Source organism: Phyllostomus discolor, chromosome 6 (genome assembly GCF_004126475.2).
Source record: "Phyllostomus discolor isolate MPI-MPIP mPhyDis1 chromosome 6, mPhyDis1.pri.v3, whole genome shotgun sequence".
Classification (NCBI taxonomy): Eukaryota; Metazoa; Chordata; class Mammalia; order Chiroptera; family Phyllostomidae; genus Phyllostomus; species Phyllostomus discolor.
Window position 1 is genome coordinate 69,811,398 of NC_040908.2, and position 27,173 is coordinate 69,838,570.

Here is a 27,173-nt window from a genome sequence, read left to right on the forward strand (position 1 = left end):
AAAACAAGACAGAGATTCAACGAGAGGGCACCGGCTATAGAGGAGGCCTGGCCACTGCGCTTGGGGGCTGTGTGTCCATGCATGCCTAGCACACAGCTCCTGGAATCCCATTATCCCCTGAGCATCTTACTGCTTATATTTTGGCACAACACCTCACCATTCTGATATGACATCAGTGTGTGAAGTGTTGGGGTAGAACTTTCTGATGTTTTTTTAGCCGTAAAGTTGAACTTTTTGGAAGGATAAATAATAAGTATATATTACTTTGTTGAATGAAATTAAGCATCTGTTGTTAGGTGTGAGGCATTCTTTCTAGGTATTGTGGGAACTTAAATGGTACTAGAGAAGAAACCTATACATATATGGTAACAGTGCCTTTATTTATGGAGCTCTAACCATGTGCATTATCTCATGTAATCCTTGGGGTACCCCATGGGGTAGGTGCTGTTGATAACCGTCTCAATGGTAACATGTAACAGTTATGGTATTCCAAGTGCTGTGGAAGCACAGAGGGGTGTGAACTTAATTGTAGGTGCAGGAAGGTTTTGTAAAAGTGAAACGAGACCTTAAAGGATGGGTGGGATTTTATAGGCAGGAAAGAGGGATGTGGTTGTTCTGGGAGAGGGAATGGAATGAGCAAAAGGTAAAGGAAAGGGGAATTTACAGGGCACGCCTCAGGAAAGGTGACCAAAGTGTGTGTGTGAAGTCTTTAATGTTAGTTCTGTTTACAAAGAACTGTGGTTAGTATAAAGGTCTTATATATGCAGATGATTTTTGTCACACCTCTGGGGACCTAGGCATAGTACTTGTTTTACTTAACCTCTCTAAGGAGAAGGTTAAGTTAAAAGTATTTCCCTTTAAAACAAAGTTAAAGTTTTAAATTTCAAATCATTGGTGTAGATAAGTCTAGTCCATCTGCTTTTTGTTTCCTTTAAAAGACCTTTATGGTGGTGCAAAAGCATAAGCCACGTACAGGTGAATGGGGCCAAAACCTCCCTCCCAGTTTTAATTTTTATTGGTAACATTGGTTTTCTTATTGTTTCAGGTTACTGGCACCTTGCCATGCTTGCTTGATGGTGATTGTTTTATCAGGTCCAATTCTTCATCTCCAGATCTTGGAATATTATTTGAACTTGGAATTTCTTATATTCGCAATGTATGTTAGTTGAAAGAAAAAGCTTTCTAATGTATTATATCAGTTAAAAAAGTTTTTTAAGCCTGTATTTACAAGTAAAATAATTGATATTTTTGTGTGTAATAGAATTTTAGTTCTTGAGGAATGGGAATGGTAGTGATTTAAATTTTCTAAATGTGCCACTTATGTAGTAGCATTTAATATTAAAGTGTAGAAGATGTTCATCATCACTAATAACTGGGGAAATGCAAATCAGAACCACAAACTATCACCTCACACTGTTCAAGTGGCTGTTATAAAAAAGACAAGAAGTAAGAAGTGTTGGCGAGGATGTGGAGAAAAGGGAACCCTCTTGTAGTTGTCGTTGGTGGGATTGTAAATTGGTGCAGCCTCTGTGGAAAACAATATGGAAGGTCCTCAAAAAATTAAAAGTCGAATTACCATATGACCCAGCAGTTTAACTTCTGGGTATTTAATCCGAAGAAATCCAAAACACTAATTCGAAAAGATGAATCTATCCCTATGTTTATTGCAGCATTATTTACAATGGTCAAGATATGGAAACAACTTAAGTGTTCATCAATAGTTGGCTGGATAAAGAAGATGTGGTACATACAGGGTCCGGCAGAAGTAACGCCTGCCTGAGTGTGGTTGGTAGGGTAGTAATATGAGTGTAATAATTTATAGTTTTAACTTGAACATTTTACCTAAAATGTCATATGGTGTGTTTGAGTGGGATATTGTTATATTACAGAATTTCATGCTTATGATTTTGTAATAAAAGATTTTGAAATAAAAAATAGGTGTTATTTGTGTCAGACCCTGTATATACAATGGGATGTTATTCAGCCATAAAGAAGAATTATATCTTGATATTTGCAAAAACATAGATTGTCTTCAAGGACATTATGCTAAGTGAAATAACACAGAGAAACGCAAATACCATATGATTTCACTCATATGTGGAATCTAAAAATAACAAAAAATAATCTCATAGATACAGATAACAGATTGGTGGTTGCCAGGTATGGTGTGTGAGGATGTAAAAGGGAAAAAAAAGTGTCATCACTGAGTAGCACCAGAAAAGCTTATTACTGTCTAATGATTTGTGACCAAAAGAAAGAACCCTTTCAAAGAAGCAAAACAGCCTCAATATTTACTGAAACCAACAGTGGCAACAAAGCCATAACTCAAGTTCTAGAGGTTATCTGCCAGATAATAGATAAATTATACCTAGATGAAGTATGCCACAATTCAGCAGCTATTACTTATGATCCTAAACATGACTAACAGTTAGAAAGTGAAAAAAGTAAAACAAACCAATGTATTCCCATTAAAAAGATTTTCCTGAGGCCCCACTCAGAAATTTTCATCTGTATCTCAATAGCTTGCTGGGACATATGGCCACCTCTAGCTGAAAAAATATCTGGAAAGGAAGTAATTTTTAGCCAGTATATTGCCCTTCCATCCATGAAAAAAAATGAATGTTCTCATAGTAGTGAAAAAAGGGGGGAAATATTGAGTGGGGAAAAATAAAAATAAATAAATAAAAGTGTATTTGTTTATATTTATAGCTTGAATGAATGCCAGTGCTTTGAAAAAAATGAAAATATGGAAAGGATGGGACTTTGCAGGAAGTGGTAGAAAATTTTTGGTGGCATTCCACCACAGCAGTTTCTGTCGTAATGGGTTATTTATCCTTGTGAATGTGGGTTCAAATTAAGGGGTCTGGGAGAGTGGTGATTTTTAAAGGGAACTCCAGAAACTTGGATTAACTTAACATCATATAAACTATTGAACCAGTGAGTGTGGGTCTGTAATATTAATTATCTGCTTCTGTAGTCTAACAGCTTGAAAAGTGTTCCATGGACACTGGCCCTTGTGGTAACCCAGAGATCCCACTGTTCTTACACTGATGGTGTTACACCATCCTTGCATTTCTCTAAGGCAGATTCCTCTATCTGTTGTGTGGGTAGGACAGGAGAGAATATGTCCCCTGTGTGAGCCCCAGTGGCCTCTGACTGTTGACAGGTGGGCAAAGTTCTGAGCAGAAAGACCCCTAAATGATTCGACTTGCTCGTTTATCTGTCAGGGAAACAAGGCTTCGTGGCCTCATGTGGTGTTGATGTGATCTGGGTGCATTCTATCAACACATCACTCAAGAGACTTTGAGCAACAGCTGCCACATTGTCAATCAGGTCTAGGGATTTTCAAGAATAATTTAACTTGACAAGATTTGCACATCACCAGGTGGTCTGCAGGTACAGGGACTCTGCTGTGCTTCACTTCATTTTCTTGTGAAGAGCTTTTAGTCTAAAGTGAATACTAAGTTTTTCCTTTAAAAGGACCTGGTATGTGCTTATAAATTGTACTGCTTCAGACATTGTTTCATCTGCTTTTTTTATTTCCTAGTCAACTGGTGAAAGAGGAGAATTAAGTTGTGGCTGGGTGTTTCTTAAACTTTTTGATGCCAGTGGAATTCCTATTCCAGCAAAGTAAGTTGGCTGTATATTCCTTCCAAATGAGTAATTTTGCAGAAATTCATTTTTTAGAATCTAGATAGCTCAGGTTTGTAGAATGTATCTATTAACATTTCACTAACTTGTGGGGAGAGGGATTTAATGTTGATTTTAATGTTCCTTTAGGTAGCGTGTGTAAACAGCACGTACAGTCTCATGCTAGGAAGGAGAAGTGACACATAGCAAAGGGATTATAAAGGATGTTTGTATCCACTGTCTGCTGAGAATGTTCTTCAGTAACTTCCTCTGGAATTAGCAATTTTCACAGTGCCGACACAGAACCCAGTTCCCTCCAAGAAGGGGAAGCGAAAGCGAGGTCGGGGTCCCCGGCCCTGTGTGGCTCTGCCTCCCTTCCGCAGGTGGCACAGTGGGGGCTGGCATGGCAGCCTGGGCAGGCAGGCTTCAAATTTAGGACCAAAGGCAAACTGGTAGCGAATATTTACAGTGGAGGGTGGGGCAAATTAGTTTACAGTGTGTGTGAAACAGAATTTATTCTTGTATTATTTATTACTGTATTATTTTCTGTATGAACAACTGTAAACCTACTTTTGCCATACCCTGTGTATACATAACAGGAGATTACTATCCCTAATATAAAAAGAGCCCTCAAAAAATTGAGAAGACAGTTTAAAATTTTAAAGTGGGCATACACACAGAAATCCAAGTCCAGGATATAAACAGGAAATTCACACAGAGATGCAGTTGCGCAGTCAGGAGGAGGAGGATGAGGATGAAGACCCAGATTTGCATAAAGTTCAGGGCTCTAGTTCCCCTGCGTCTTTGTAATTAAGTCTCCAAGCTGCAGTTTCCTCCAATATTAGAATGGGGGTTGTCATAGTTTCTAGCCCCGAAGGTTTAATTCAGGTAACGCTTCCTCCTCCACCTCCACTGAAGCCACAGGGTGGACAGGACACCCTTACCACAGGACAGGGGTGGAACTCCCGACTCCACCGGTTGTCCAGTGTCATCCAGCAGAGGGGGGTGGGGCACTTTATCACCCATATTCCTACCCCCCAAGAAGGTGTAGAAGCCCAACCTAATTGTGATTTGGAGGTTTGGAGTTTTAATAATGTTCAGAGTTTTAGTTGTACTTAGTTGGAGGGAAGGTATGTCTACTCAATCTTTTCTAAAGTGAAGTCACAGCTATTTTCTTAAATGAGGTAGAGGCCTGTGGGTTGATACGGAAACATTTCCAGTATATATTATTATATGAAAAAAGTGAGTAGCAGAATAGTATGTACACTGTGACTCCACTTCAGTTCATGAAAACTGCGCATATGTGGTGGGTTTGTGTGAATGGGTCCCAGAGGCTGCCCCCAGGAACAAGGAGTGGGGAGCTGGAGCAGTGGGGTTAAAGAGGCCTTTTACCTTCTGTTTTCTACACTTCAGTAGTTTGCAACTTGAAAAGACAGAGTGTTCAGTTTGAGATTAACTGCTGTATGTATCTGTTTGCATTTGCATAAGAAAAGATAGGGTCAGGGGCTACCAAACTAGGGGGGATGGGAGGGAGGTAGCTTTCATTTTTTACTTGTTATTTCTACACCATTCAAACTTTTTACAACAATCTACGTGTAATGTTTTAAAAAAAGATTTTATTTATTCAACCCTGGCTGGTGTGGCTCAGTGGATTGAGTGTTGACCTGTGAACCAAAGGGTCACTGATTCGGTTCCCAGGCAGGGAACATGCCTGGGTTGTGGGCCACATCCCCAGTAGAGGGCACACGAGAGGCAACCACACATTCTAAAAAAAATAGGGCAACCTCGCTCTAAAAATAAATAAATAAATAAAATATTTTATTTATTCACTTTTAGAGAGAGGGGAAGGGAGACAGAAGAAGAGGGAGAGAAACATCAATGTGCAAGAGATACATTGATTGGTTGCCTCTCACAGGCCCCCAACTGGGGACAGGGCCAGAAACCCAGGCATGTGCCCTGCCTGGGAATCAAATTGGCAATCTTTTGGCTTGCAGGCTGGCATTCAGTCCACTGAGCCACACCAGCCAGGGCTACATGTAACTTTTATATTTTAAAAATAATATAAAATCATAATGGCTTTAATTCAAATGATGATTTAAAATATGTAAAAAATCATTTTAAGTAAGTTATTGGAGGCAAAATAATGACATCAATAATCTTTCTCCTGTTAATGTGGTAAGATGTATTTCTACTGTTAATAGTTAAGAAAGAAAGAGACTTTATTTACTGAGATGATGCCCCATGGAAGGATTAACTTTCATTCTCAGTGATCAATGAAAGAAATAAAATATCTATGGGTGTGTCTGTGCTAAAAAATAATTGACTTGCGACTCCAGTGTTTCAAAGTGTCCATCACAGCCTACCACTCTTTTTAGGACTTACGAGCTTTTCCTGAATGGTGGCACCCCTGCTGAAAAAGGTGTAGAAGTGGACCCGTCAGTATCCAGAAGAGGTATAGCTCTTACTGGTCACTTCCTTCTTTTCCTTTGAGATCAAGCAAACACAAGAGGCATCAGAGAAGATAGGTGTGTTCTAATATGCAAATAGTAAATTTGCTTAAAAATATCAATCAGTATTAAAATCTTAGTTATTTTATCTGTGTGCCTATTTTCTTGGTAGCACACATGAGACTCTACCCTAGGTAATGAGAAAGTATGAGGGCCCTCATCTGCTCCTTCTCATTGAACACTGAGCTACATTAATAAGCAGGCTAACTCAGAGATTGTCTATTGCTAGTCAAATGGTGCAGACATTTGAAGTTGTGTTGCATATTCCAAGCTGCCCTCCAGAAATACCGAGCACCTCCAGTTAATGTGTTCACTGACCAGGCACGGTCCCAGGCCATGGGAGTGGAGAGTCCGACTGATGTGGTCTTTGCCTCATGCAGCTCAGAGCCCGACAGTGTTGAAACTCCCTGTTCACTGTCCAGACCTCCCCGCCTTGTTTCACAACTCAGGACACTGCTGCTGTCCCAGCCGTGCCAGTCTCCCCTCCTTGGGACAGGAAGGAGTTGGGGGCCTGGGATGCAGGTGGTTTGACCTAAAGTCAGACATGCTTTTTAAACTTCCCCTTTTTCTCTGTAATCCAGCAACAACGATGTAACTTTCAGGGGCAGGTACTGGTGCTAAAATACTTTATTGTGTTGTAATACTTTGTTTTTCTTAATTAAAATTAAAATACTTTATTTTGTTATGCACATTGTCCCTAGCACTGAAAACTTTTTACATTTATTACCTTTTTTAAGCACCTGGGAGTGTTTTCTATCAGATGATGACAATGAGGAGGCAGCCGCAGCTTCTAGTAAAACTGAGGTCTTTGAACAGAAGATCGAGAGACCTACTGAGGTTGGTACGGCTGCTACCTGTCTGGGGGACACAGTGTGTGCGACCATCTCTGCTTTCAGCTTCTCCTCCTGTGTGGCGATCTGTTGTTGGTTGTATTTCCTCATTAACTTGTTTCCCAAAGATCAGTAGGGAAAGGGAAATGGAATAGTGATAAAGTTCAGATTACCTTACTCTTTTTTTTTTTAAGATTCTAGTCATTTATTTTTAGAGGGAGGGGAAGGGAGGGCAAATGAGAGGGAGGGAAACATTGATTAGTTGCCTCTCACACGCCCCCAACTGGGGACCTGGCCCACAACCCAGGCAAGTGCCCTGACTAGGAATCAAACATGTGACCTTTTGGTTTGAGGTACAACACCCAAGCTACTGAGCCACACTAGTCAGGGCAGATTAGCTTTCTCTTCTACTTACTAGTTAGCACAAAGGATAGATTTGGTTGGAAATAGTGTAGAAAACTTCTAAGTGGTTTTACCAATCCGTGAGCTTATCTTCAGAGAACATTTTAAAAGAATCTTTTCCTTCCTTCCTTCCTTCCTTCCTTCCTTCCTTCCTTCCTTCCTTCCTTCCTTCCTTCCTTCCTTCCGACAGGGAAAGGGAGGGAAAAAGACAAGGAGAGAAATATGGACATGAGGGAAAAAATCAATTGGTTGCCTCTCATATGTGCGCCCCCCCCCCCCCCCCCCCAGGGACTGAACATGCAACCCAGGCATGTACCCTGACCAGGAATCGAACCGGCAACCTTTTGCTTTGTGGTACAATGTCCAACTGAGCCACGCTGGTCAGGGCGAGAACTTTTTAATTTAAGCAAGCCACTCTGCTTGCTGAGGTGTAATTTAATTTATTCCTTTTAGTTTACAGTTCCCCTTTGAGTTTTAACAAATGTATACAGTTGTGTAACTATCACCACAGGCAACACAGAGAATGTGGCCATTACTCTAAGCAGTTGTCTCTGCCTCTCTGTCTTTGTTTGTTGTCAGCGCCCCAGCCCATCATTCCTTTGTTTTCTTTCCCAACACTTTTGCCTTTTCTGGAATATCTTATAAATTGGATCATACAGTATGTAGCTTTCTAAGCCTGGCCTTCACTCAGTGTCATGCTTTCAGATTCATCCATGCCAGTGCATGTGTTAGTAGTTCTTTTTTGTTTAAACAGTACAGCCTAGGTTCAGACCATCTCAATAAAGTATGTACTGCAATAAAACAAGTCACATGATTTTTTTTGGTTTCCCAGTGTATACAAAAGTTATGTTCACACTATATTGTAGTCTATTAAGTGTTCAATAACATATGTCTAAAAAACAATGTGCATACCTTAATTTCAAAATGCTAACCATTATATGAGCCTGTTGGGAAAATGGCCAATAGATTCACTTAATGTAAGGTGGTCACAAACCTTCAATTTATACAAAACACAGTAAAATTAAGGCACGCCTGTCTTCATTGGCTAGATGTCCTGTAGTGTGTTTATCCATTCGCTAGTTGGTGGACATCTGTGTTGTTTTTAATTTTGGGAAATTATGGATAAAACTGCTCTAAATATTTACATATGAATTCTTTATATGTGGATGTATGTTTTCATTTCTCATGGGTACAGACACCTGGGAGTGGGGTTGCTAGGGCATCTAGTGTTTGTTTATTTTATGAGTAGCTGCCAAACTGTTTTCCAAAATAACAACACCATTTTATACTCTCACCAGTAAAAAGCCCTGGAATTTATGTATACAAAACTGGGTATTTATCCTTACATGTTTAAACTTCAGTCACCTTCAAGGTACTATGCATTTGATGCAATACACCTATTGAGACTTTTATTCTTTTCTTTTTTTAATCTAAATTATATTTTATTGATTATGCTATTACAGTTGTCCTGATTTTTTTCCCCTTTTGCCCCACCCTCCACTCCCAAGCCCCACTCCCTCAGGTAATCCCCCACCATTGCTCAAGTCTGAGAGTCATGTGTATAAGTTCTTTGCCTACTCCATTTCCTATACTTTACTTTCCATCCCCATGGCTATTCTGTAACTACTGATTTGTACTTCTTAATCCCCTTACCTCTTCAGCCATTCTCCACATCCCCTCCGTCTGGAAACCATCAAAATGCTTTCCATAGCCATGATTCTATCTCTGTTCTTGTTTTCTTAGTTTTTTTTTGTTAGATCCAATTGTTGATAGATATGTATTTATTGCTATTTCATTGTTCATAATTTTGATCTTATTTTTCTTAAATCCCTTTAACATTTCTTGTAATAATGGTCTGGTGATGATGAACTCCTTTAAGTTATTTCTTGTCTGGGAAACTCTTTGTCTGCCTTTTAATTCTAAATGATAGCTTTGCTGGGTAGAGCAATCTTGGCTGTGGGCCCCCTGCTCTTCGTGACTTTGAATACTTCTTTCCAGCCCCTTCTAGCCTGCAAAGTTTCTTTTGAGAAATCAGCTGACAGTCTAATGGGAACTCCCCTGTAGGTAACTAACTTATTTTCCTTTTGTGCTCTTAAGATTCTCCCTTTATCTTCAAGCTTGGGCATTTTAATTATGATGTATCTTGGTGTGGGCCTCTTTGCATCCATCTTGTTTGGTACTCTTTGTGCTTCCTGGACTTGCATGTCTATTTCCTGCATCAAATTAAGGATATACTCTTTCATTATTTTTTTTCAAATAGATTACCAATTTCTTGTTCTTTCTCTTCTCCTTTGGCACCCCTATGAGGTGCATGATGGATTGCTTAAAGTCATCCCACACTCTACTTGCACCATCCTCATTTTTGGGGACTCTCTTTTCTTCTTGTCATTCTGATTGTTTGTGTTTTGCTTCCTTATGTTCCAAATCATTGATTTGATTCCTGTCTTCATCTGTTCTACTGTTGTTTCTCTGTAAATTGTTCTTTAGTTCAGTTAGTATATACTTTGTTTCTGACCGGGTCTTTTTTATGCTACTGACGTCCTCACTACGTTCCTTGAGCATCCTTATAACCAGTGTTTTGAACTCTGCATCTGATAGCTTGCTTATCTCCACTTTGTTTAGCTCTTTTTCTGGAGTTTTGATCTGTTCTTCATTTGGGTCATGTTTCTTTGTCTTCTTGTTTTAGCAGCCCCCCTGTGTCTGTTTCTGTGTATTAGGGAGAGCCACTTTGACTCCATGTCTTGGTAGTGTAGCCTAATGTAGTAGGTGTCCTGTAGGGTCCAGTGGCACAGCCTCCCCTATCACCCAAGCTGGGTACTCGAGGTGTGCCCTTCGTGTGGGCTGAGTACACTCTTTTCTTATAGTTGAGCCTTGGCTGCTGTTGGCAGATCAATGGGAGGGATTTACCCAGGCCAGTCAGCTGCAAGGATTGGCTGTGACCACTTACCACCAACCTCCCTCCTCCATAGAGGGTCAGCTGTGCAGGGGCAGGGAGGTGGTGCTCCAACATGCTCTGTAGGTGTCCACTGATGCACTGGCTCTGGGGTTTCCTGGTGGTGCAGGCCAAGATCAGCCCCCCATCTCTGTTTTGCCCGGGGCACCCTGCCTGAGAAGTAAAGCAATCTAAGATGGCTGGTACTCTTGCTGGGCTTGGAGATTTCCAGGCAAAGCCAAATTATGAATCTAGGCTGGCTGCTGCTAGTGCCCGGCCTGGGGCTCACTGAGGCCAGCTGCCCCTTGTTTGAGAGAATTTAGGAAGATGTGAAGCTAGAGCCAAGACCAGCCATTTCTATGAAAAAGCAGCTTGGGTGGGCCATTAAGTTGGATGGGATAGAGTCTCTGGGTATCTCCAAGGCGGGTCAAATAGTGTTAGTCAGGTTGATTGAGTCTCAGATATGGCACCAGTCTGCTGGCTCAGTCTGGATGGATGTGGTTCCTTTAATTCCATAGTTGTCAGACTTCCACTGAACTTGATTTCTGACAGTTCTGAGTGATGGGTGTTCTATATTTTAGTTGTGGTTTTGGTTTTTATTTATTTATTATTTCGAAATATATTTTATTGATTATGCTGTTAAGTTGTCCCATTTTTTTTCTCCCTTTTTCCCCCCTCCACCTTGTACCCACCCTGTCCTCCAGCTTCCCCTCCCCTTTATTTCATGTCCATGGGACATACATATAAGTTCTTTGGCTTCTCTGTCTCCTTCACTATTCTTAACCTCCCCCTGTCTATTTTATGCCTACCAATTATGCTTCTTACTCCCTATACCTTCCCACCCTGTTATTCCCTTCCCCCCTCACTGCTGAAAACCCTCCATGTGATCTCCATTTCTTTGGTTCTGTTCCTGTTCTAGTTTTTGCTTAGTTCTTGTTTGTTTTTGTATTTTAGATTCAGTTGTTGATAGTTATGAGTTTGTTGTCATCTTACTGTTCAAAGTTTTTGATCTTCTATTTCTTAGATAAGTCCCTTTAACATTTCATATAATAAGGGCTTGGTGATGATGAACTCTTTTAACTTGACCCTATCTGGGAAGCACTTTATCTGCCCTTCCATTCTAAATGAAAGCTTTGCTGGATAGAATAATCTTGGATGTAGATCCTTGCCTTTAATGACTTCAAATACTTTTTTTCAGCCCTTCCTGCCTATAAGGTTTCTTTTGAGAAATCAGCTGATAGCCTTATGGGAACTCTTTTGTAGGTAACTGTCTCCTTTTCTCTTGCTGCTTTTAATATTCTCTCCTTATCTTTAAGCTCCTACCCTTTTCGACAGCATGGATGGAACTGGAGAGCATTATGCTAAGTGAAAGAAGCCAGGTGGTGAAAGACAAATACCATATGATCTCACCTTTAACAGGAACCTAAACAATAAAATATACAAACAAGCAAAATATAACCAAAGACACTGAAATAGAGAACAGGCTGACAGTGACCAGAGGGGAGAGGAGAGGGAATTTCAGGGGAGAATTGGAAGGGTTTACAGGAACAAATATAAAGGACACATGGACAAAAACTAGAGGAGGTGGTGGAAATGGGAGGGAGGTGGGGAGGGCTGGCGGGGTGGGCTGGGATAGGAGTAAAAGACAGAAAACTGTACTTGAACAACAATTAAAATAGAATTTAAAAAAATTGTCTCCTTATCTTTAATCTTGGCTAATGTAATTATAATGTGCTGTAGTGTGTTCCTCCTTGGGTCCAACTTCTTTGGGACTCTGAACTTCCTGGACTTCCTGAAAGTCTATTTCCTTTGCCAGATTGGGGACATTTTCCTTCACTATTTGTTCAAATAAGTTTTCAACTTCTTGCTCCTGTTCTCCTTCTGGCACCCCTATGATTTGGATGTTACAGTGCTTAAAACTGTCCCGGAGGTTCCTAAGTCTCTGCTAATTTTTTTCAATTCTTGTTTCTTCATTCTGTTCTGGTTGAATGTTATTTCTTCCTTCTGCTCCAGATCATTGATTTGAGTCCTGGTTTCTTCTCTTCACTGTTGGTTCCCTGTATATTTTTCTTTATTTCACTTTAGGTAGCCTTCATTTCTTCCTTCATTTTGCAGCTGAGCTCAATCAGTTCTGTGAGCATCCTGGTTACCAGTGTTTTGAACTCTGCATTAGATAGGTTGTCTATCTCCTCATTGCTTAGCTCTTTTACTGGATTTTTGATCTGTTCTTTCATTTGGGTCATATTTGTCTGTCTTGGTGCACCTGTTATTTTGTAATGGGCGGAGCCTTAGTTGTTTGCCAGGAAGCCTCTTTGCTGCGTTGTGGTGCTTTCTGTGGGGGAGGGGTTAGAGAGGTAACATTGCTGATTGCTTGCTCCACTCTAGCCCCACTTTCCAATGAACTCTCCCGTGAGACTGGGAGTTTCTCCTGCTGTGAAACCCCCCACAGTAGTTTACAGGTAGCTTTGAGTCATTAGTTTCCTGTTCAGCCAGACCCACCTTGCCACATGTCCTCTCTGCTCAGCTGCCCCTCTCCCATCTGTGCCTCTCCTACTGGTCTCTGTCAATATTTCTTTAACTCTTTGGTTGCGGGAGTTCCATGCAGTTTGATTTTCTGGCACTTCTGGTTGTTTATTGTTTTAAAATTGGTTTTTATCCTTCTTTTGGTTCTTCAAGGAAGTGAAGGGTTTCTACCTTTATGTCCATCTTGGCCGGAACTCAACTTTTATATCATTAAGACAAAAAAACAAAAGAATTTCGAGGTAGAGATCTTCCTGCTAGTATACAAGTGTCTGTCTCAGGAGCTGTGCTCTGCTTCCTGTGGCCCCTGCCAGCCCAGCCCCGCCTTGTCTCGGTGTGTGCTCTTCTCTCCTCCTAGAACCCACACAGGGACTTGAGCTCGGCCTTAAAATTGCCACTTTGCCTGGTCTGGAGACATACCCTCTGGACAGTGTCAAGTGTGGGTTGGGCACCTGCTGGTGTGGCCCAGGCTTAGGCTGGCTCTCCCAGAAACCAGGTCCTGGGCACAATGAAGCCAGAGGCCCTGGGGTGGCTTCAGGGCTCAGACTGTGCTGTGGGTTCCAGGCGAAAGGCTGGGCACCAGCATGGGTGCTCTCGCACATCAGTGCCCCGAGCCTGTAAGCCTTGGAGGTGGAGACAAGGCAGGACTGATCATCTCCTCCAGTCTCCTCTCCCCTGATCTTCAGTGACTGGAGAAGAAGGCAAATACAGGAAATGTAACATCAGCCCTCCTCCTCTCCTGCAAAGGTGACTCCCACCTCTGTCCCCACTTCCCTAGCTTATGAACCTCACCTGGGTTTTGCCAAACTTCTGTGCTTAAAGGAGGAAGGACAGAGGCTCTGTCAATATGCCAGGGGACATACAACAGTGGTGTCTGGGCCACAGGTGGGCAGCCCAGTTCGAGTCTGCGTTAGTGCCCATTTTCACCCGGCATCCTTGCTGGCTGGCCTCCCACGGCCCTCTCTCCAGCCAGCAGGTGTATGTGTGAGGATCCCTGGATGTCAGGAGACCTGTGAAAATACAATGGATCGGTGTAGGCTCACCTACTTTACCAAACAGCAGCAGCAGCAGAATCCTGCCCACGGGGCTTGTTTTGTGGAGACGGTGTGATGATGGCGACCTGTCAGCATGAGACAGAGGGAGCAAGTGGAGCCTCCAGTTTCACCAAGACTCACCTCTCTAATTCTGGAGCTGTTTTCCGAAGGGAGTTAAGTGGCAGGGTTTGTCCAGAGGCCCCTGATGAGGGAAAGCCCTGAAATGAGACTCAGACTCCCAGAGCCCGGGTTCCGAACCAGGACACTGGCCTGTGCAAGCAGGCAGGTGCGTGCGGGTAGGTTTGCTGTCAGTCTCTTTATTTTCCTTTGCCTTTTTTATGCATTTCGCCTCTTTTCTTTCTCACTTCCATTGTATTGCTGTTAAAAGTAAATGAAACAAAAGTGTTGATTTGCTGCAGCCCAGTATTATGTTAGTTGCATTTCTGCCGCCAGCTGTTTGTTGGTCCATTTTTACTTCTTCAGCTCAGCCAGCCTTTCAGAGCTCAGAGATTTCTAGTCACCTTGGGTTTGGGAAAACCAGAGGATTTCCCGAAAGAAAACAGAGCAAGCAGCATCGCTTCATGCTGTGGAGAGGTGCCTGCACTGTGGGAGGAGTGAAGGCCTCTAATGCAAGTCGTGGGGGGCGGAGGATAGGTCTGTGAGAGGAGGAGAGGATGCAGTGGGGGGAAGGTTCCACCCCTTCCCCTGGCCACATCAGTGCCTGTTCTGCTGGAGACAGGGGTTTGGGTTTGCAGCTAAAACACAGCCCATGTGGACCCTGGACCAGAGGGCGGGAGGTGGAACAGCCCCTGGGATCACAGCATGAACCCTGGGAAGGCTTGGGGAGCCATCAGGGCCGCCTAAATGGCCCCTGCAGGCAGCCTTTGAAGTCTGGGTCAGGTATGCCCAAGATTAGAATTTAGCAGCTTTGGAAAGAGGTGATTTCCAACTTTGTACACCAAAAGCTATATATGAAAGTAGTAAGTATGGCAAGAGAACCTGTCCTGTGTTTTTGGATGTTTCTAGAGATGCAGGGGTTAGGAAGTGATCAAGGACAATTATTTAAATTCCATTAAACTGATCACCAATAGGATCCATTGCCCCTGCACCATCACGGGGCCGGTCCCATTCATTCTGTTCACTATCAACAGGCTGGGAGCCTGTTACCTCTGTGGTTCATTTTTTCTTCTAAAATTCTCATTCTAGAAATGAAAGTGTAGGATTAATTTACAAATGTTTAAGTGTCTTTAAGCTTTGAGTGAATTTTCTTAGCCCAAAGACATATTTCTTTTTGATAGAGGACATTGTTTGCAGGGGTTCTGAGATTTAGCTCTATGGTCTTTCTTTATGCTTCATGACAGTGTCCATTTCTTTCAAAAAAATAACATTTAGAAAATGTATGTTTAGAATGATTTCAGACATTTTCTTGAGTATCTTCTTTTTTTTTTTAAATATATTTTATTGATTATGCTATTACAGTTTTGAGTATCTTCTTAAGCTGACTCTTATGCTTGGTCCATCCCAAGTATTTAGTCTGTGTGTCAGGTTTTAAAGTGCTCATTGTCATGTTCCTATATTATTGTTTTGAAATCTCAGTCCTGAAATTTTGTTTCTATTTTTTAATTCATAAGTATTTTCCTCTTTTTGGTGCTGTCGTAAGTGGAATTGTTTAAATTTCTTTTTCAGATTACTGAATGTATAGAAACATGACTGATTTTTAATGTTAATTTTATATTCTTTAACTTTGCTGAATTTGTTCATCTAACAGGTTTTTGTGGCATCTTTAGGGTTTTCTACATATGAGATCATGTCTATGAACAGATGTGACTTTACTTCTTCCTTCCAATTTGGATGCTCTTTATTCCTTTTTCTTGCTTGATTGCTCTAGCTAGGACTTCCAGTGATATTTTGAATGCAAGTGGTGAAAGCAGGAATCCTTTTCTTGTTCCTGATCTTAGACAAAAAGCTTTCTGTCTTTCATCATTAAATAGGATGTTAGCTGTGGGATTTTCACATATGACCTTTAGTATGTGAAGGTGGTTTTTTTCTATTCCTAGTTTGTTGAGTATTTATATTATGAGTTGAATTTTCTCAAATGTCTTTTTGGCATCAATTGATAAGATCATGTGAGTTTTTCCCTTTATTCTGTTTAAATATAGTGTATTACATCGATTGATTTTGTTACATCGAGCCATCCTTGCATTCTAGGAATATATCCTACTTGGTCATGGCATATAATCCTTTTATTATGCTGCTGGACTCTGTTTGCTAGTGTTTTGTTAAAGATTTTTGCATTGATGTTTATAAGGGATATTGGTCTGTAATTTTCTTTTCTTGTAGGGTCTTTGTCTGGTTTTGGCATCAGGTAATACTGGCCTCATAGAATTATTTAGGAGCTATTCCCTCTTCTTCCAGTTTTTGAAAAGGGTTGAGAAGGATTGGCTCTTCTTTAAATATTTAGCAGAATTCAGCAGTGAAGTCGTCAGGTCCAGAACTTTTCTTTGTTGATAGATTTTTGATTACTGATTCAATTTCCTTACCAGTAATAGGTCTACTCAGATTTTATCTTAATTTGTGATTTACCATATTTTGCCATGTATAATGCACACCCACGTTTTTGGCCCAAACTTTCAGGAAAACAATTTTTTGTTTTAATTTTTTAATTAATTAATTAGTATTTAGATAACTTGGTTTTTGTATTATAAAGGAATTTTAGCATTTATTTTTGCACATATTATTGTACAAGAAATTTTATTACAAATTATTTATTATGTTACAAATACTTACAAAACACAAGAGATACAAGGTATAAGAAATTTTATGTACCAATAACAAATTTATGATATTTATACATCATAGAAGGCCAAGAACTCCTTGTCACTGTCAATATCAGAAGTATCATCTTCTTCAATTTCTACTTTACTTGTGTCTTCTGAAAAGTCACTTTCCTCATCCAGGTAAATTTCATCACCTCAGTTCCATCCATAGCATTGCTGATGTCACATTTTTTATTCGACTTTACAACCACTTCCTTCTTGTCACCATTCCATGATCTTAGGATCCAGTCACAAACCTGGGCAATGGATGTTTCCTTGACCCTGCCTGTAGGTGTTAAATCTTTACCAGCTGACTGCATCCATGACATCCACTCTTTCTTCATTAGGGCCTTAATGGGCTCGTTTACTGACATATCAAGAGGTTGCAGTTGGCTGGTTAGTCTACCAGGTATCACAGCAAGTTGGGTTTCCAAGCTTGCTGCGATTGCTTTCACATTTTGTGTAACATGCATGGGCTTTGAACTGAGGAAAAACAAGCAAAACTGGTTTTTTAAGTAATCCCCCAGACCTTTGTGACTAGACTTGGTTAAACCAGATTTTCACACCTTCTGCATTCATCCATCCTTTTTCAAGCGTATGGATAATAACTCCACTTAGAATCTTTTCTTTCAGAAAACTTTTTCTTTGAAAGATGATCATAGGTGGCAGCTTTGTCCCATCTGCATAACAGGCTAGGAAACAGTGAAATGTGTTTTCTCATGACCATTAGTTTTGACAGCACAGTCTTTGCTCCTTGGATGTCCACAGTTCTGTTGGTTTGCACATCAAATGTGTGTGGGACCTCATCCATGTTGGCAGTTTGGGACAGCTCAAAGTTGTAAGTCTTTCAAAGAATAATAATATAAGAATGAAATTCCAAAACTTGATTATCATTGGCTACTGAAGTTTTTGGACAAGTTTCGTTCATGTCCTCATGCTCAAACCTTCTCTCTTCATAAAATTAAAGCACCATTTAGGTGTCCCTGAGAGATCATCAATGTTTTTTTCTTGTGCAGTCCTTTTACCTTCTTTTTCTATCTTCTTGGTCAAAACAGAAATCCCAGTTTGATGCTGCTTCTGAATCCTGGTCTTTGCCTTCTGCCCCACCTCCGGCCACTTCAGAGGCTTCCCTCTCGTTGCCTTCTTCTGTCCTGGCATCTGAAGGAGCTTTTCTTCCTGTTGCCTCACAGTCTGATGACGCTCCCTGTGAGAGGAGGTCTGAAGTGCCTCTTGGCAGCCCTGCTGCCATGCTTTTTAACATATTTAATAACTTTTAGCTTAAATCTTGCAGTGTACAAAAACCATTTTGACATTTTCCCAGGGATTTTCCAATAATTTCACCTGCCTAAAGTGTATGAAGAGAAATGTTGTGCTGCTCACCCTATGCTAATACAGTCAGTGTCATTTATCAAGTGGATGACAATCGCCATCATCTATATTACTCCATGGATAACATATGTTGCTCTTCTGCTCTTCATTTCATTTCATTGAATCATTGGCTGAGACGGCTTTCATTGCAAGTTTGTCATAATTTCAACAAAACTGATTATTGTATTCCAGGGTATTATTTTGCATACAGATACCATTTCTAGAGTTACACTTTTAACACATAAACATAAATAAAAGAATTAAAACCATTTATATAGATATGGAATTAGTATCACCCATATATAATGTGCATCCTTATTTTTCCCTCAAAAATTTGGGCAAACAGGTCATATTACACATGGCAAAATACAGTAGTCTTAAGAGGTTTTGTGTTCCTAGGAATTAGTCCATTTCATCTAGATTATCCAATTTTTTTTACTCACAATTTTTATAGTACTTTTATACACCTTTTGATTTCTGTAGAATCAGAAGTAATATCCTCATTTTCAGTTCTGATTTTAATAATTTGATTTCTCTCTTTTTCTTAACCCATCTAACTAAAGGTTTGTGAATTTTCCCTGACCAGTGTGGCTCAGTTGGTTGGGTGTGGCACCACAAAGTGAAAGGTCGCCAGCTTGATTCCCGGTCAAGGCATATGCCTGAGTTGTGGGCCTGGTTTCCAGTTGGGTTGCATGCAAGAAGCAACTGATCAATATTTCTCTCCCTCTCCTTCTCCCTCCCTTTCCCTCTCTAAGAATAAATAAAATTTTAAAAAGAAAAACGTTTGTAAATTTGGTGATCTTTTCAAAGAACCAATATTGGGCTTCATTGATTTTCTCTATTGTTTCTCTAGTCTGTATTTCATTTATCTGTTCTCTAATTTTTATTATTTTCTTTCTTCTACTTGCTGGGGCTTAAGTTTGTTCTTTTTACTAGTTCCTTAAATTGTAAAGTTAGGTTGTTGATTTGAGATCTTATTTTTTAATGTAGCTATACATTTCACTCTTAACACTGCTTTCCCTTTGCCCCATAAATTTTGGTATGTTATATTTTCTTTTTAATTGATCTGTACTTTCTAATTTTCCTTGTGATTTCTTTTTTGATCCATGATTATTTGAGTGTGTTGTTTAATCTCCACATGTGTGAATTTTCCAGTTTTCCTTCTGCTCTTGATTTTTAGTTCCATTCCATTGTGATCAGAAAAGATACTTTGTATGATTTCAGTTTTATTTTTTTAATATTCATCTGAGGGCATGTTTATTGATTTTAGAGAGAGGGGAAGGGAGGGAGAGACAGAGGGAGAGAAACATGGATGTGAGAGAGAGACATCGATTGGTTACCTCTTGTACGCACCCCAGCTGGGGACCAAACCCACAACCTAGGCATGGGCCCTGACCAGGAATCAAACCCATGACCTTTCAGTTTACAGGATGACATTCCAACTGAGCCACACTGGCCAGACCTGTGATTTCAGTTTTTAAATCATTAAGATTTACATGTGGTCTATCCCATAGAATGTTCCATGTACATTTGAGAAGAATGCATATTCTGCTGTTATTGGGCAGAATGTTCTGTGTGTGTCAGTTAGCTACAATTGATCTACAGTGTTATTCAAGTCCACTATATTCTTATTAATCTTCTGCCTGGTTCTTCTGTTCTTTATTGAAAGTGTGTTATTGAAGTCTCTTACTATTATTATAGACCTATTCCTCTCTTTTACTTGCTTTATATATTTAGGAGTTCTAATATTTGGTACACACACACACACATACACACCTTATATATATCTTCTTGGTGAATTGACCCTTTTTTCATTACATAATATTCTTCTTTGTCTTTTGTAACAGTTTTTTGACTTAAGGACTATTTTGTCTGATACTATTTTTAGCTATCTCTGCTCACTTGTTTACTGTTTGCGCAGAATATCTTTGTCCATCCTTTCATTTTCAACCTATGAGTGTCCTTAGATCTAGAGTCTCTGGTAGGTAGTACACAGTTGGATCCTGTAATCCATTCTTTCAATCTCTGACTTTTGATTGGGGAGTTTAATCCATTTACATTTAAAGCAATTGTATGTATGTCTCATAGATATCTTTTGTTCCTCATTTCCTCCCTACTGCCTTCCTTTGTGTTCAATTGATTTTTTGTAGTGACATACTAATTTCCTTTTCATTTCCTATTGTGTACATTCTATAGATTTTTCTTTGTGGTTACTATGGGGACTGCATATAACATCATAGAGAAAATGATCTGTTTTAAACTGATAATAACTTTAGTGTTTAAGTTTATTTTCTGTTTTTGAGTCCTTAATGGGTACCAGACATTGCATTAAAAACCCCACATTCACCTCATTTTAATCCTTTTATTAGCCCTCTGAAATGCAGGTACTACTATCTGCATTCCACAGATGAGAAAACCAAAACACAAGGGGAATAATCAATTGACCCAGAGTTCCATAGCTAGGAAGCAGCAAAGTCAGAGTTCAGTCCAGGACTGCCACACCCTCCCACGTTCCACCCAGCACTGTGAACAGTCTGAACTCACGTTTCCTCTGCATTCATCTCATCCGCTGGGGTGGCCGCACGGCTTTGTTAAAACTCGTAGCAGACTGGTCTCTTTATTTCCAAAACAAATAATTTATGGCTTTTTAAATTTGACATTTAACATGGGTGATAGCTAAATGAAAGCATAGGAATGACAAAACAGAGTGGAGACTTGAAAGTGTACACATAAAAAAGTAGATTATCTAAAGTTTAATGTGGCCAGCTTGGAGTGGGAATTTTCCTTATAATTGTCACATTTTTTTCCAATAATGAAACAAAAAGTAATAAATAAATAAATAAATATTGTAGGTTGGAGTGTACAAGATTGTTTAGTTAATACATTTTTTTCTTCTTTAATAGTCTACTGCCGGAAACATTAATTGGAAGTATGTGCTACATTCATTTGTTGGTATTTTATCGCCAAGTTCTTGGAGATGTACTCCTGAAAGACAGGATGAGCATGCAAAGTGCTGGTAAGGGGTCTTTTCAATTTTCTTTTGTACAATAAGGCATCATGCTTTGAGTAAACATAACCTAAATCTTCTTCCAGAAATGACATTTGAAATAAAAATTTTAAAATAGCATCAAAGTCAATAAATTACTACAGATGCAAAGCATTGTACTTAGTGTATATCCTGTGTGAGCTCAGTACATATTTAATTCTTTACCATATACATATTTTCTTATTTCCAGTTCTGGAGATTTGAGATCCTAAAACTCAAATATAATCATATTTTTCCTTACTCTCTCTGAATAATCTGTGTCTACCGTGTTTGGTATTCACTTCATCTTTCTGGGCAGAGACTGAAATTATCCCAAATAACTGGTTCTTGATGCACAAACTTTAAATATTAATAGATTAGTTAAAATTGGCAAATCTAGGTGAGAGGTATTCAGGAGTTCTGTGACTATTTTGATTTTTGCAATTTTATTTAAACTTGAAATTTTTTTCTCAGTAAAATGTTAAAAAATAAGTTTAAAATTAATAAGTTGCCACACATGATTGAACTTGCAACAAGGAGTGCACGTGTTACAAGGATTGCCTCAAAGAAAGTTTAACTTTACTGGGCAGTCTTTGAATTCAGCAGATCTGTAAGCAGGTGTGTGTGGAGCGCCTCCTGCATGCCAGGCCTTGTGAGACAGGTACGGCCATTCCCACCCTAGTCCAGCGACGTACCTTAAACACAAAATTACGCGAGTAAATCCTTTTCACATTTTAGAATAAGTGTTCTGAAGGAAAATGCACAATGAGAGCACACAGTAGGAAGGCTGAATTAATGTGTAGGATGAAGGAAGCCTTCTCTGGGCAAGTAATGTTAAGATAAGCCCTGAGAGAGGAGTTCGAGTTATAAAGAAGGTGGTGGGGGGACGATGCTTTCTAGACAGAGAGGCCATAGTATGTGTGAAGACTCAAGGCAAGAAAACATGGGTATGTGGGAGGGACTGGAATTGAAAGGAGGCCAGTGGGGCTAGAGAGAGGGAGTGAGAGGGAGAGCCCTGTGGTGCCTTAGGATCTGGACGAGTAGAGTTCATGGTTAGACAGGGGTCCTCTGCCAGCGACCTGGCACCTAGATGGGTGAATGGAAATGGAACTCTCAGTCAGAGGAGCACAGACGTTTCTCAAGGAGCAATTACCACTCTATGAGAGAACAGTTAAGGCAAGTCTTTTAATCATCACTGGCCTTTAAATTTAATTCAGTGACTCTTGAAACAATTCATGGATGGCATGACTTCTTAAAGAGGATAAAGCTTATTTGTTGTCCTGTAGGTAAGGAGAAGGTTACTCAGATTATTGACTTCATTTGAATCTGACCATCAGAATAAACCTAAAAAAATCTGGAGAATGGATTTTTTTTTCTGCTAAAGACACAGGATCATCTCCAAAGCGTTCTTCCTCATGGAGTTCCCCACACAGGTCTTTCAGATGCTATTACTTATTGTGGAATATCACTATTCTCCTACACAGTATTTAGGCATGTGGCCAAATCCCCAACTCCCGATGCCTTCCAGTTGCACTCTCCACCATCGGGTGACCCCCAGACACCAGGGTTCTTCCCCAAGTGCTGGAGGACTGGACTCAGGCACCGGCAGCCTCCTTTCTGCTGGTACTTCCTGACTCCTCCTACCACACCGCCGTCATAGGAGGAAAGTGAGGCTGGGAAAACACTGAAGAACACAACTTTCTAGTCTTATTCTGCTCAGAGCCACTTTACTTCTACCCTGAAAGCTCTGTCTACTTGGTACAAGACTCATTCCAGAACTCTCCGGGGTATGGGTGTAGGGGAGTGTGGAGGTAGAAGGGACAGCTTTGAGTTCCTAGAGGTTAAAGTGTTAGAAATGTGTTGTCCACAAATATTGCAACACCGAATCTAATCAGAATGAATACTTTTCTATTGCAGTAAAACATTGGATAAATCGGTATAAAATCCTTTTTGGTCTTTGTATTTCAGATTTAATCAGTAATCCCATACTGGCTACCTTCCCCAAGCTCCTGGAGCAGCCTGACGTGACGGATGCACTCTGGGTGGGTGGCCTGGTGTGCTCGGGAAGCAGTTGGGCACACTGCACTGGCGTGTTCTGACACCTGCTCTAGGGTTTTCCCCCTATTTGGATGACATCTCCTGATCTTGTCCATTTTCTAGCTCATGTGGGCTCATCCTTCCTTTCTTCCTGTGAGTGTTACTTCCCCAGGCTGCCCAGGACCCAGTAAGCAGGTGGAGTACATGTTGCATACACCGTGGCAATCTCTTATCTCTTGTCTGTTCCTTGACTTACGACAGCCACCAGTTGTGGCCCAAGAGCAACAATCCAAAATGGTTTGTTAGATAAATGAGCTGAGCTCTCAGGGGAGAGTCAGGGCATGCCTATCATTTTTGTTTAATTTGGTATATACTATCTGCTGCATAAATAGCAGCTGGTTGAACCAGATGAAATCTCCAATTTTCAGTCATTTTTTGATCCTCAAAATGTCAGTTTTATAAAAAGTTCAACTTGCTTTATCAAGGTCAACAACTACTATGAAAACCTCTATGCCTACCAGGCAGATGCTCAAATACCATGGTAGGGGGCTCAGGGGAAGTATGACCCAGATCCTTGGAGACATGAAGAAGGCAGCAAATGAGGACCATGAATTGTTCCATTCAAGAGGTCCTGGCTGATACCTGGATGGGGCCACGTCGGATTTTCACAGGCTGAGATGGGAGTGGAAGACACTGCAGGTAGAGGGCTCAGCACGAATGAGCACTTTGTGGCCGGAAGGACTACAGAGTGTTTTTGAGCAGAGCAGTGACCCTGTGGGGCAGGTTGAGTGTTGCTGGTAGATGGGCACGGCCTGTGTGAGTCTCATGTCCAGGTGGGGAGGGTGGTTAGGGGTGTGACCCGTGAAGGTTTTGTCAGGAAAACTCCCGACAGCACAGAGAGGTGAGGAGCATGATTGCAGGAGGAAGTGAGCTGTGTTGGGAGGCGACTCTTATTGAAAAGGAAGGAGGTCATATGATTTCATGTGCTGATGTGGCTGATGTGGGGGTGTCAACAGTAACAATGCAGTTTTCAAAAAAAATCACTTCAAATGTGCAAGGCATATGATTACCCATAATTTCAGACAAATTCATTTGGCACTGTAGTTAGATGATGCAGAATTTCTCCTTCCCCTATAAAGTCATTAGTATCATAGTGTGTACTCATTATACAGAACATACATACATTGATTCATTTGATAAAGATTTCACGAGAGCCCACTGTGGCTGAGGCACTGTGCTGGCACTGGGAGGTTTCTCTAGGTGTGTAACCATCAGAGTCTGGGCGTTGGTGTTAGCAGGAATGGAAGGGCTGGTCTAGTCCAAATGCTGCACCTCCTGATGAGCAGACGGCTCAGAGAAGGGCCGTGACCTGGCTGGCCATGACACACAGCTCTGGGTGAGTCCAGAAATGCCACCGGCTTTTCAAGTAGTGTGAAGCTGTTCACATATACTATTATGTGGAAAACAATAAAGTCCATTTGTTGTATAAGTCAATTTAAGTTTATACATCTATATTTATATAGCTGCCCATGAACAGGTCGGGAGAATAGACTCTAGAAAGGCAACAGTGACTACCTCTGTATGTTCTTAATTTTTCCACTGCAAATTAGTTGTATAATAAATGATAAAACAAAAGAGTAGTTTGTTCCCACAGTTGGTCTTGTGTCTTCTCTTGGTGGCACCCTGTATGACTTGGGAGAAACCAGGCTGTGCTTGGTCACTAGCTCAGGTTCTGCTCCCACTCATGGTGCCTTCCAGCCTGGATCTGTGGAAGGTCCCGCTACACAGTCACCCATGGGTGCAGGCCAATAGCATCATCTGCACGAGTGGCTCCCTGTGTTCCCAGCTGCCCCTCAGGAAGAGAGAATGGGGACTTGTCCATGGGCTGCCCTCTGCCTGTGCCCCACGGTGGCATGAGCAGCTCTGCTGGCATTTTATTGACCAGAACCAATCACACGGCCCCACTGAACTGGAAGGGAGCAGGGAGGTGGTCTCCTGTTTGCTCCAGAGGAGAGAGGAGCTATCCTGCCCTCCCCCGTGCTTTCCCTGTTCCTGCTGAGTTATAGCAGGTGACACACCGGCTGCTTGCTGGTAACTCAGTGAAAAGTGAGCTGGGGCCTTGACTCTTAACTAAAGAACAATGGGCAAATGTCACCAGCGGGTGATAAGTCTAAAGATGCTGAGTGCTATTTGTGTTAAGCCAGATTTCTCACAAAGTTCACACTGTGCCATGTGTGAGCTTCCTACTATTAACTCATCTTTACTCTCACTTTAAAAGCTTGTTAGTGTTTGGTTGTTCAGCTACTGTATTTGTGCAGTTTGAATGTGTGTTATTGTTTCATTGACTCTGCCCTTAAATTAGTTTTAACTTGTAAGAAGCATGGGTTTCTGAGGCCTCTCTCCCTGTCTGGGAGTCTGGTTTCTGGTTGTTAGCATTAGGTGCCCACAGATTCAGTTCTGATGTGTGTCAGTTCCCCACAACATTTTAAGCCCCATCCATAGGATCAGTTAGAGTAAAGTTGCAGGCATGTGGCAAAGACTTGTGAATCCTCTGGTTAATATAACATTTCTATTTCTTTTTTAGAGTTCATGGGCTGAGAAAGAAAGTACATTAAAAAGATCAGAGAAGGTAATGTACTTCTCCATGTGAACATCATTTGCAGTGTTGGTGTGTGCTAAATAATGCTTTCTTAAAAAAATTTTAGTGAAAGTAGCTATAGTCATAATCCTTAGTCCATTAAACTGGGTCATTATACTTGCAAAGACACATTCCAGGAATGGTCTGGGTGACGAAAAGGCACTCAGTCAGGTGACCTTTCAGATCACTGAATTTCATTTAGCTGAGGGGAAATTTCTAAACCAAAGTCTCCTGGTTGAATATCAAATTTCTCTTATTAAAATGTTTTTTTTCTTCTAGCTCTTAAAGTCTTTATCAGGCAAGGAGAAGAAAAAGAAAGTTGGCCTCTGAGGAGAGGAGGGTATAAAGGGACTAAATGAGAATGAGAAAAAAAATACAATAAAGATTAAATTAAAAAAAGAAAATTGGCCTCATCTGTGTCATACATCAGAAGAATGCATGGCTAATGTTCACATTCCACAGAAGCATGGTTATTGAAAACCAACAGCACCTGCACTACCAGTAAGCAGCAGCTTGTCTGCTCCAGTCTAGGATTCAACAAACATTATGTGAAGGGCCACGTAGTAACTATTTTTGGCTTTGCAAGCCCTGTAGTCTCTGTCACAGTGACTCAATATTGCCATGGTAACCCAGAAGCAGCGATAGGCAGTATGTTAATGTCTGAGCATGACTGTGTCAATAAAACTTGACACGGAAGAGGCAGTGAGCCACATTGGACCCATGGCCCATGGTTTTTGGACTTCTAAAGTGTTACTTGTCTGCAAACTAAAAATCCTGAAAATGGGGTTGGGGGAAGTATATATATATTGTATTATTTGAGCTTCCCTCTGACCAGCACTTCTACATTGACCTTTGCTGGAATTGGCAGAGTTAAGGCTATCCTGGAACAGCTGTGAATAAGTTGAGGGGCCTGAGCCTGTGGAAATGGCCCTGTACACACAGGTGTGCTGGGAGGGGCAGCATCTGTGTGCAGACTCCGCTGTGTTTGGATGCCTCCACCTTCGGGCTGCATGCTCTGTGATTCCCTCTCAGCCTTTCAGTACCAGAGGCTGAACAACAGTGTCTACACTGCAGACTCTTGTTATTTGGGAAGAGTCTGACAGCAAATCTTAACTTCTGGGGCCTGCTTTCTCTGAATTGCATGCAGAACACTTGCTGCCTTTCCCTTATAAAAACGTGAGAATTCTCTGATGTGCTGTAATCAAATTGTGCAGTTACAGCTGACTTCACATTGTTGCATTTACTTGGACGCATACCCCTGTCATCAGGATTAGACTTCAGCACCCCACTCTCTTTGATGGAAGTGGTGAGACACCCTCAGTGGGGCTCAGGAGAGCCCGGGCCTGGAGGAGTCCCCTGTAGACCGAGGGAGAACTGCTGCTCTCTGCTCCACCGTGACTTGGGGTCTCGTTTCCACTGAGAGGGGCTGCTTCC

At 41.0% G+C, this 27,173-nt stretch overlaps 1 protein-coding gene across 4 annotated transcripts in view; it reads left to right on the forward strand.

Moving 5' to 3' along the window:
- NPHP1 (nephrocystin 1) overlaps window positions 1–27,173 on the forward strand; it is a 74,259-nt gene that overhangs the window by 46,529 nt on the left and 557 nt on the right. For all 4 annotated transcript variants that reach the window (XM_036028331.1, XM_036028332.1, XM_036028330.1 and 1 more), the window contains 7 exons: window positions 1,046–1,156; window positions 3,548–3,630; window positions 6,006–6,082; window positions 6,875–6,974; window positions 20,943–21,055; window positions 23,033–23,106; window positions 25,686–25,730. In XM_036028331.1, coding sequence (XP_035884224.1) covers window positions 1,046–1,156; window positions 3,548–3,630; window positions 6,006–6,082; window positions 6,875–6,974; window positions 20,943–21,055; window positions 23,033–23,106; window positions 25,686–25,730 — 603 coding nt within the window. The remainder of the gene's footprint in view (window positions 1–1,045; window positions 1,157–3,547; window positions 3,631–6,005; window positions 6,083–6,874; window positions 6,975–20,942; window positions 21,056–23,032; window positions 23,107–25,685; window positions 25,731–27,173) is intronic.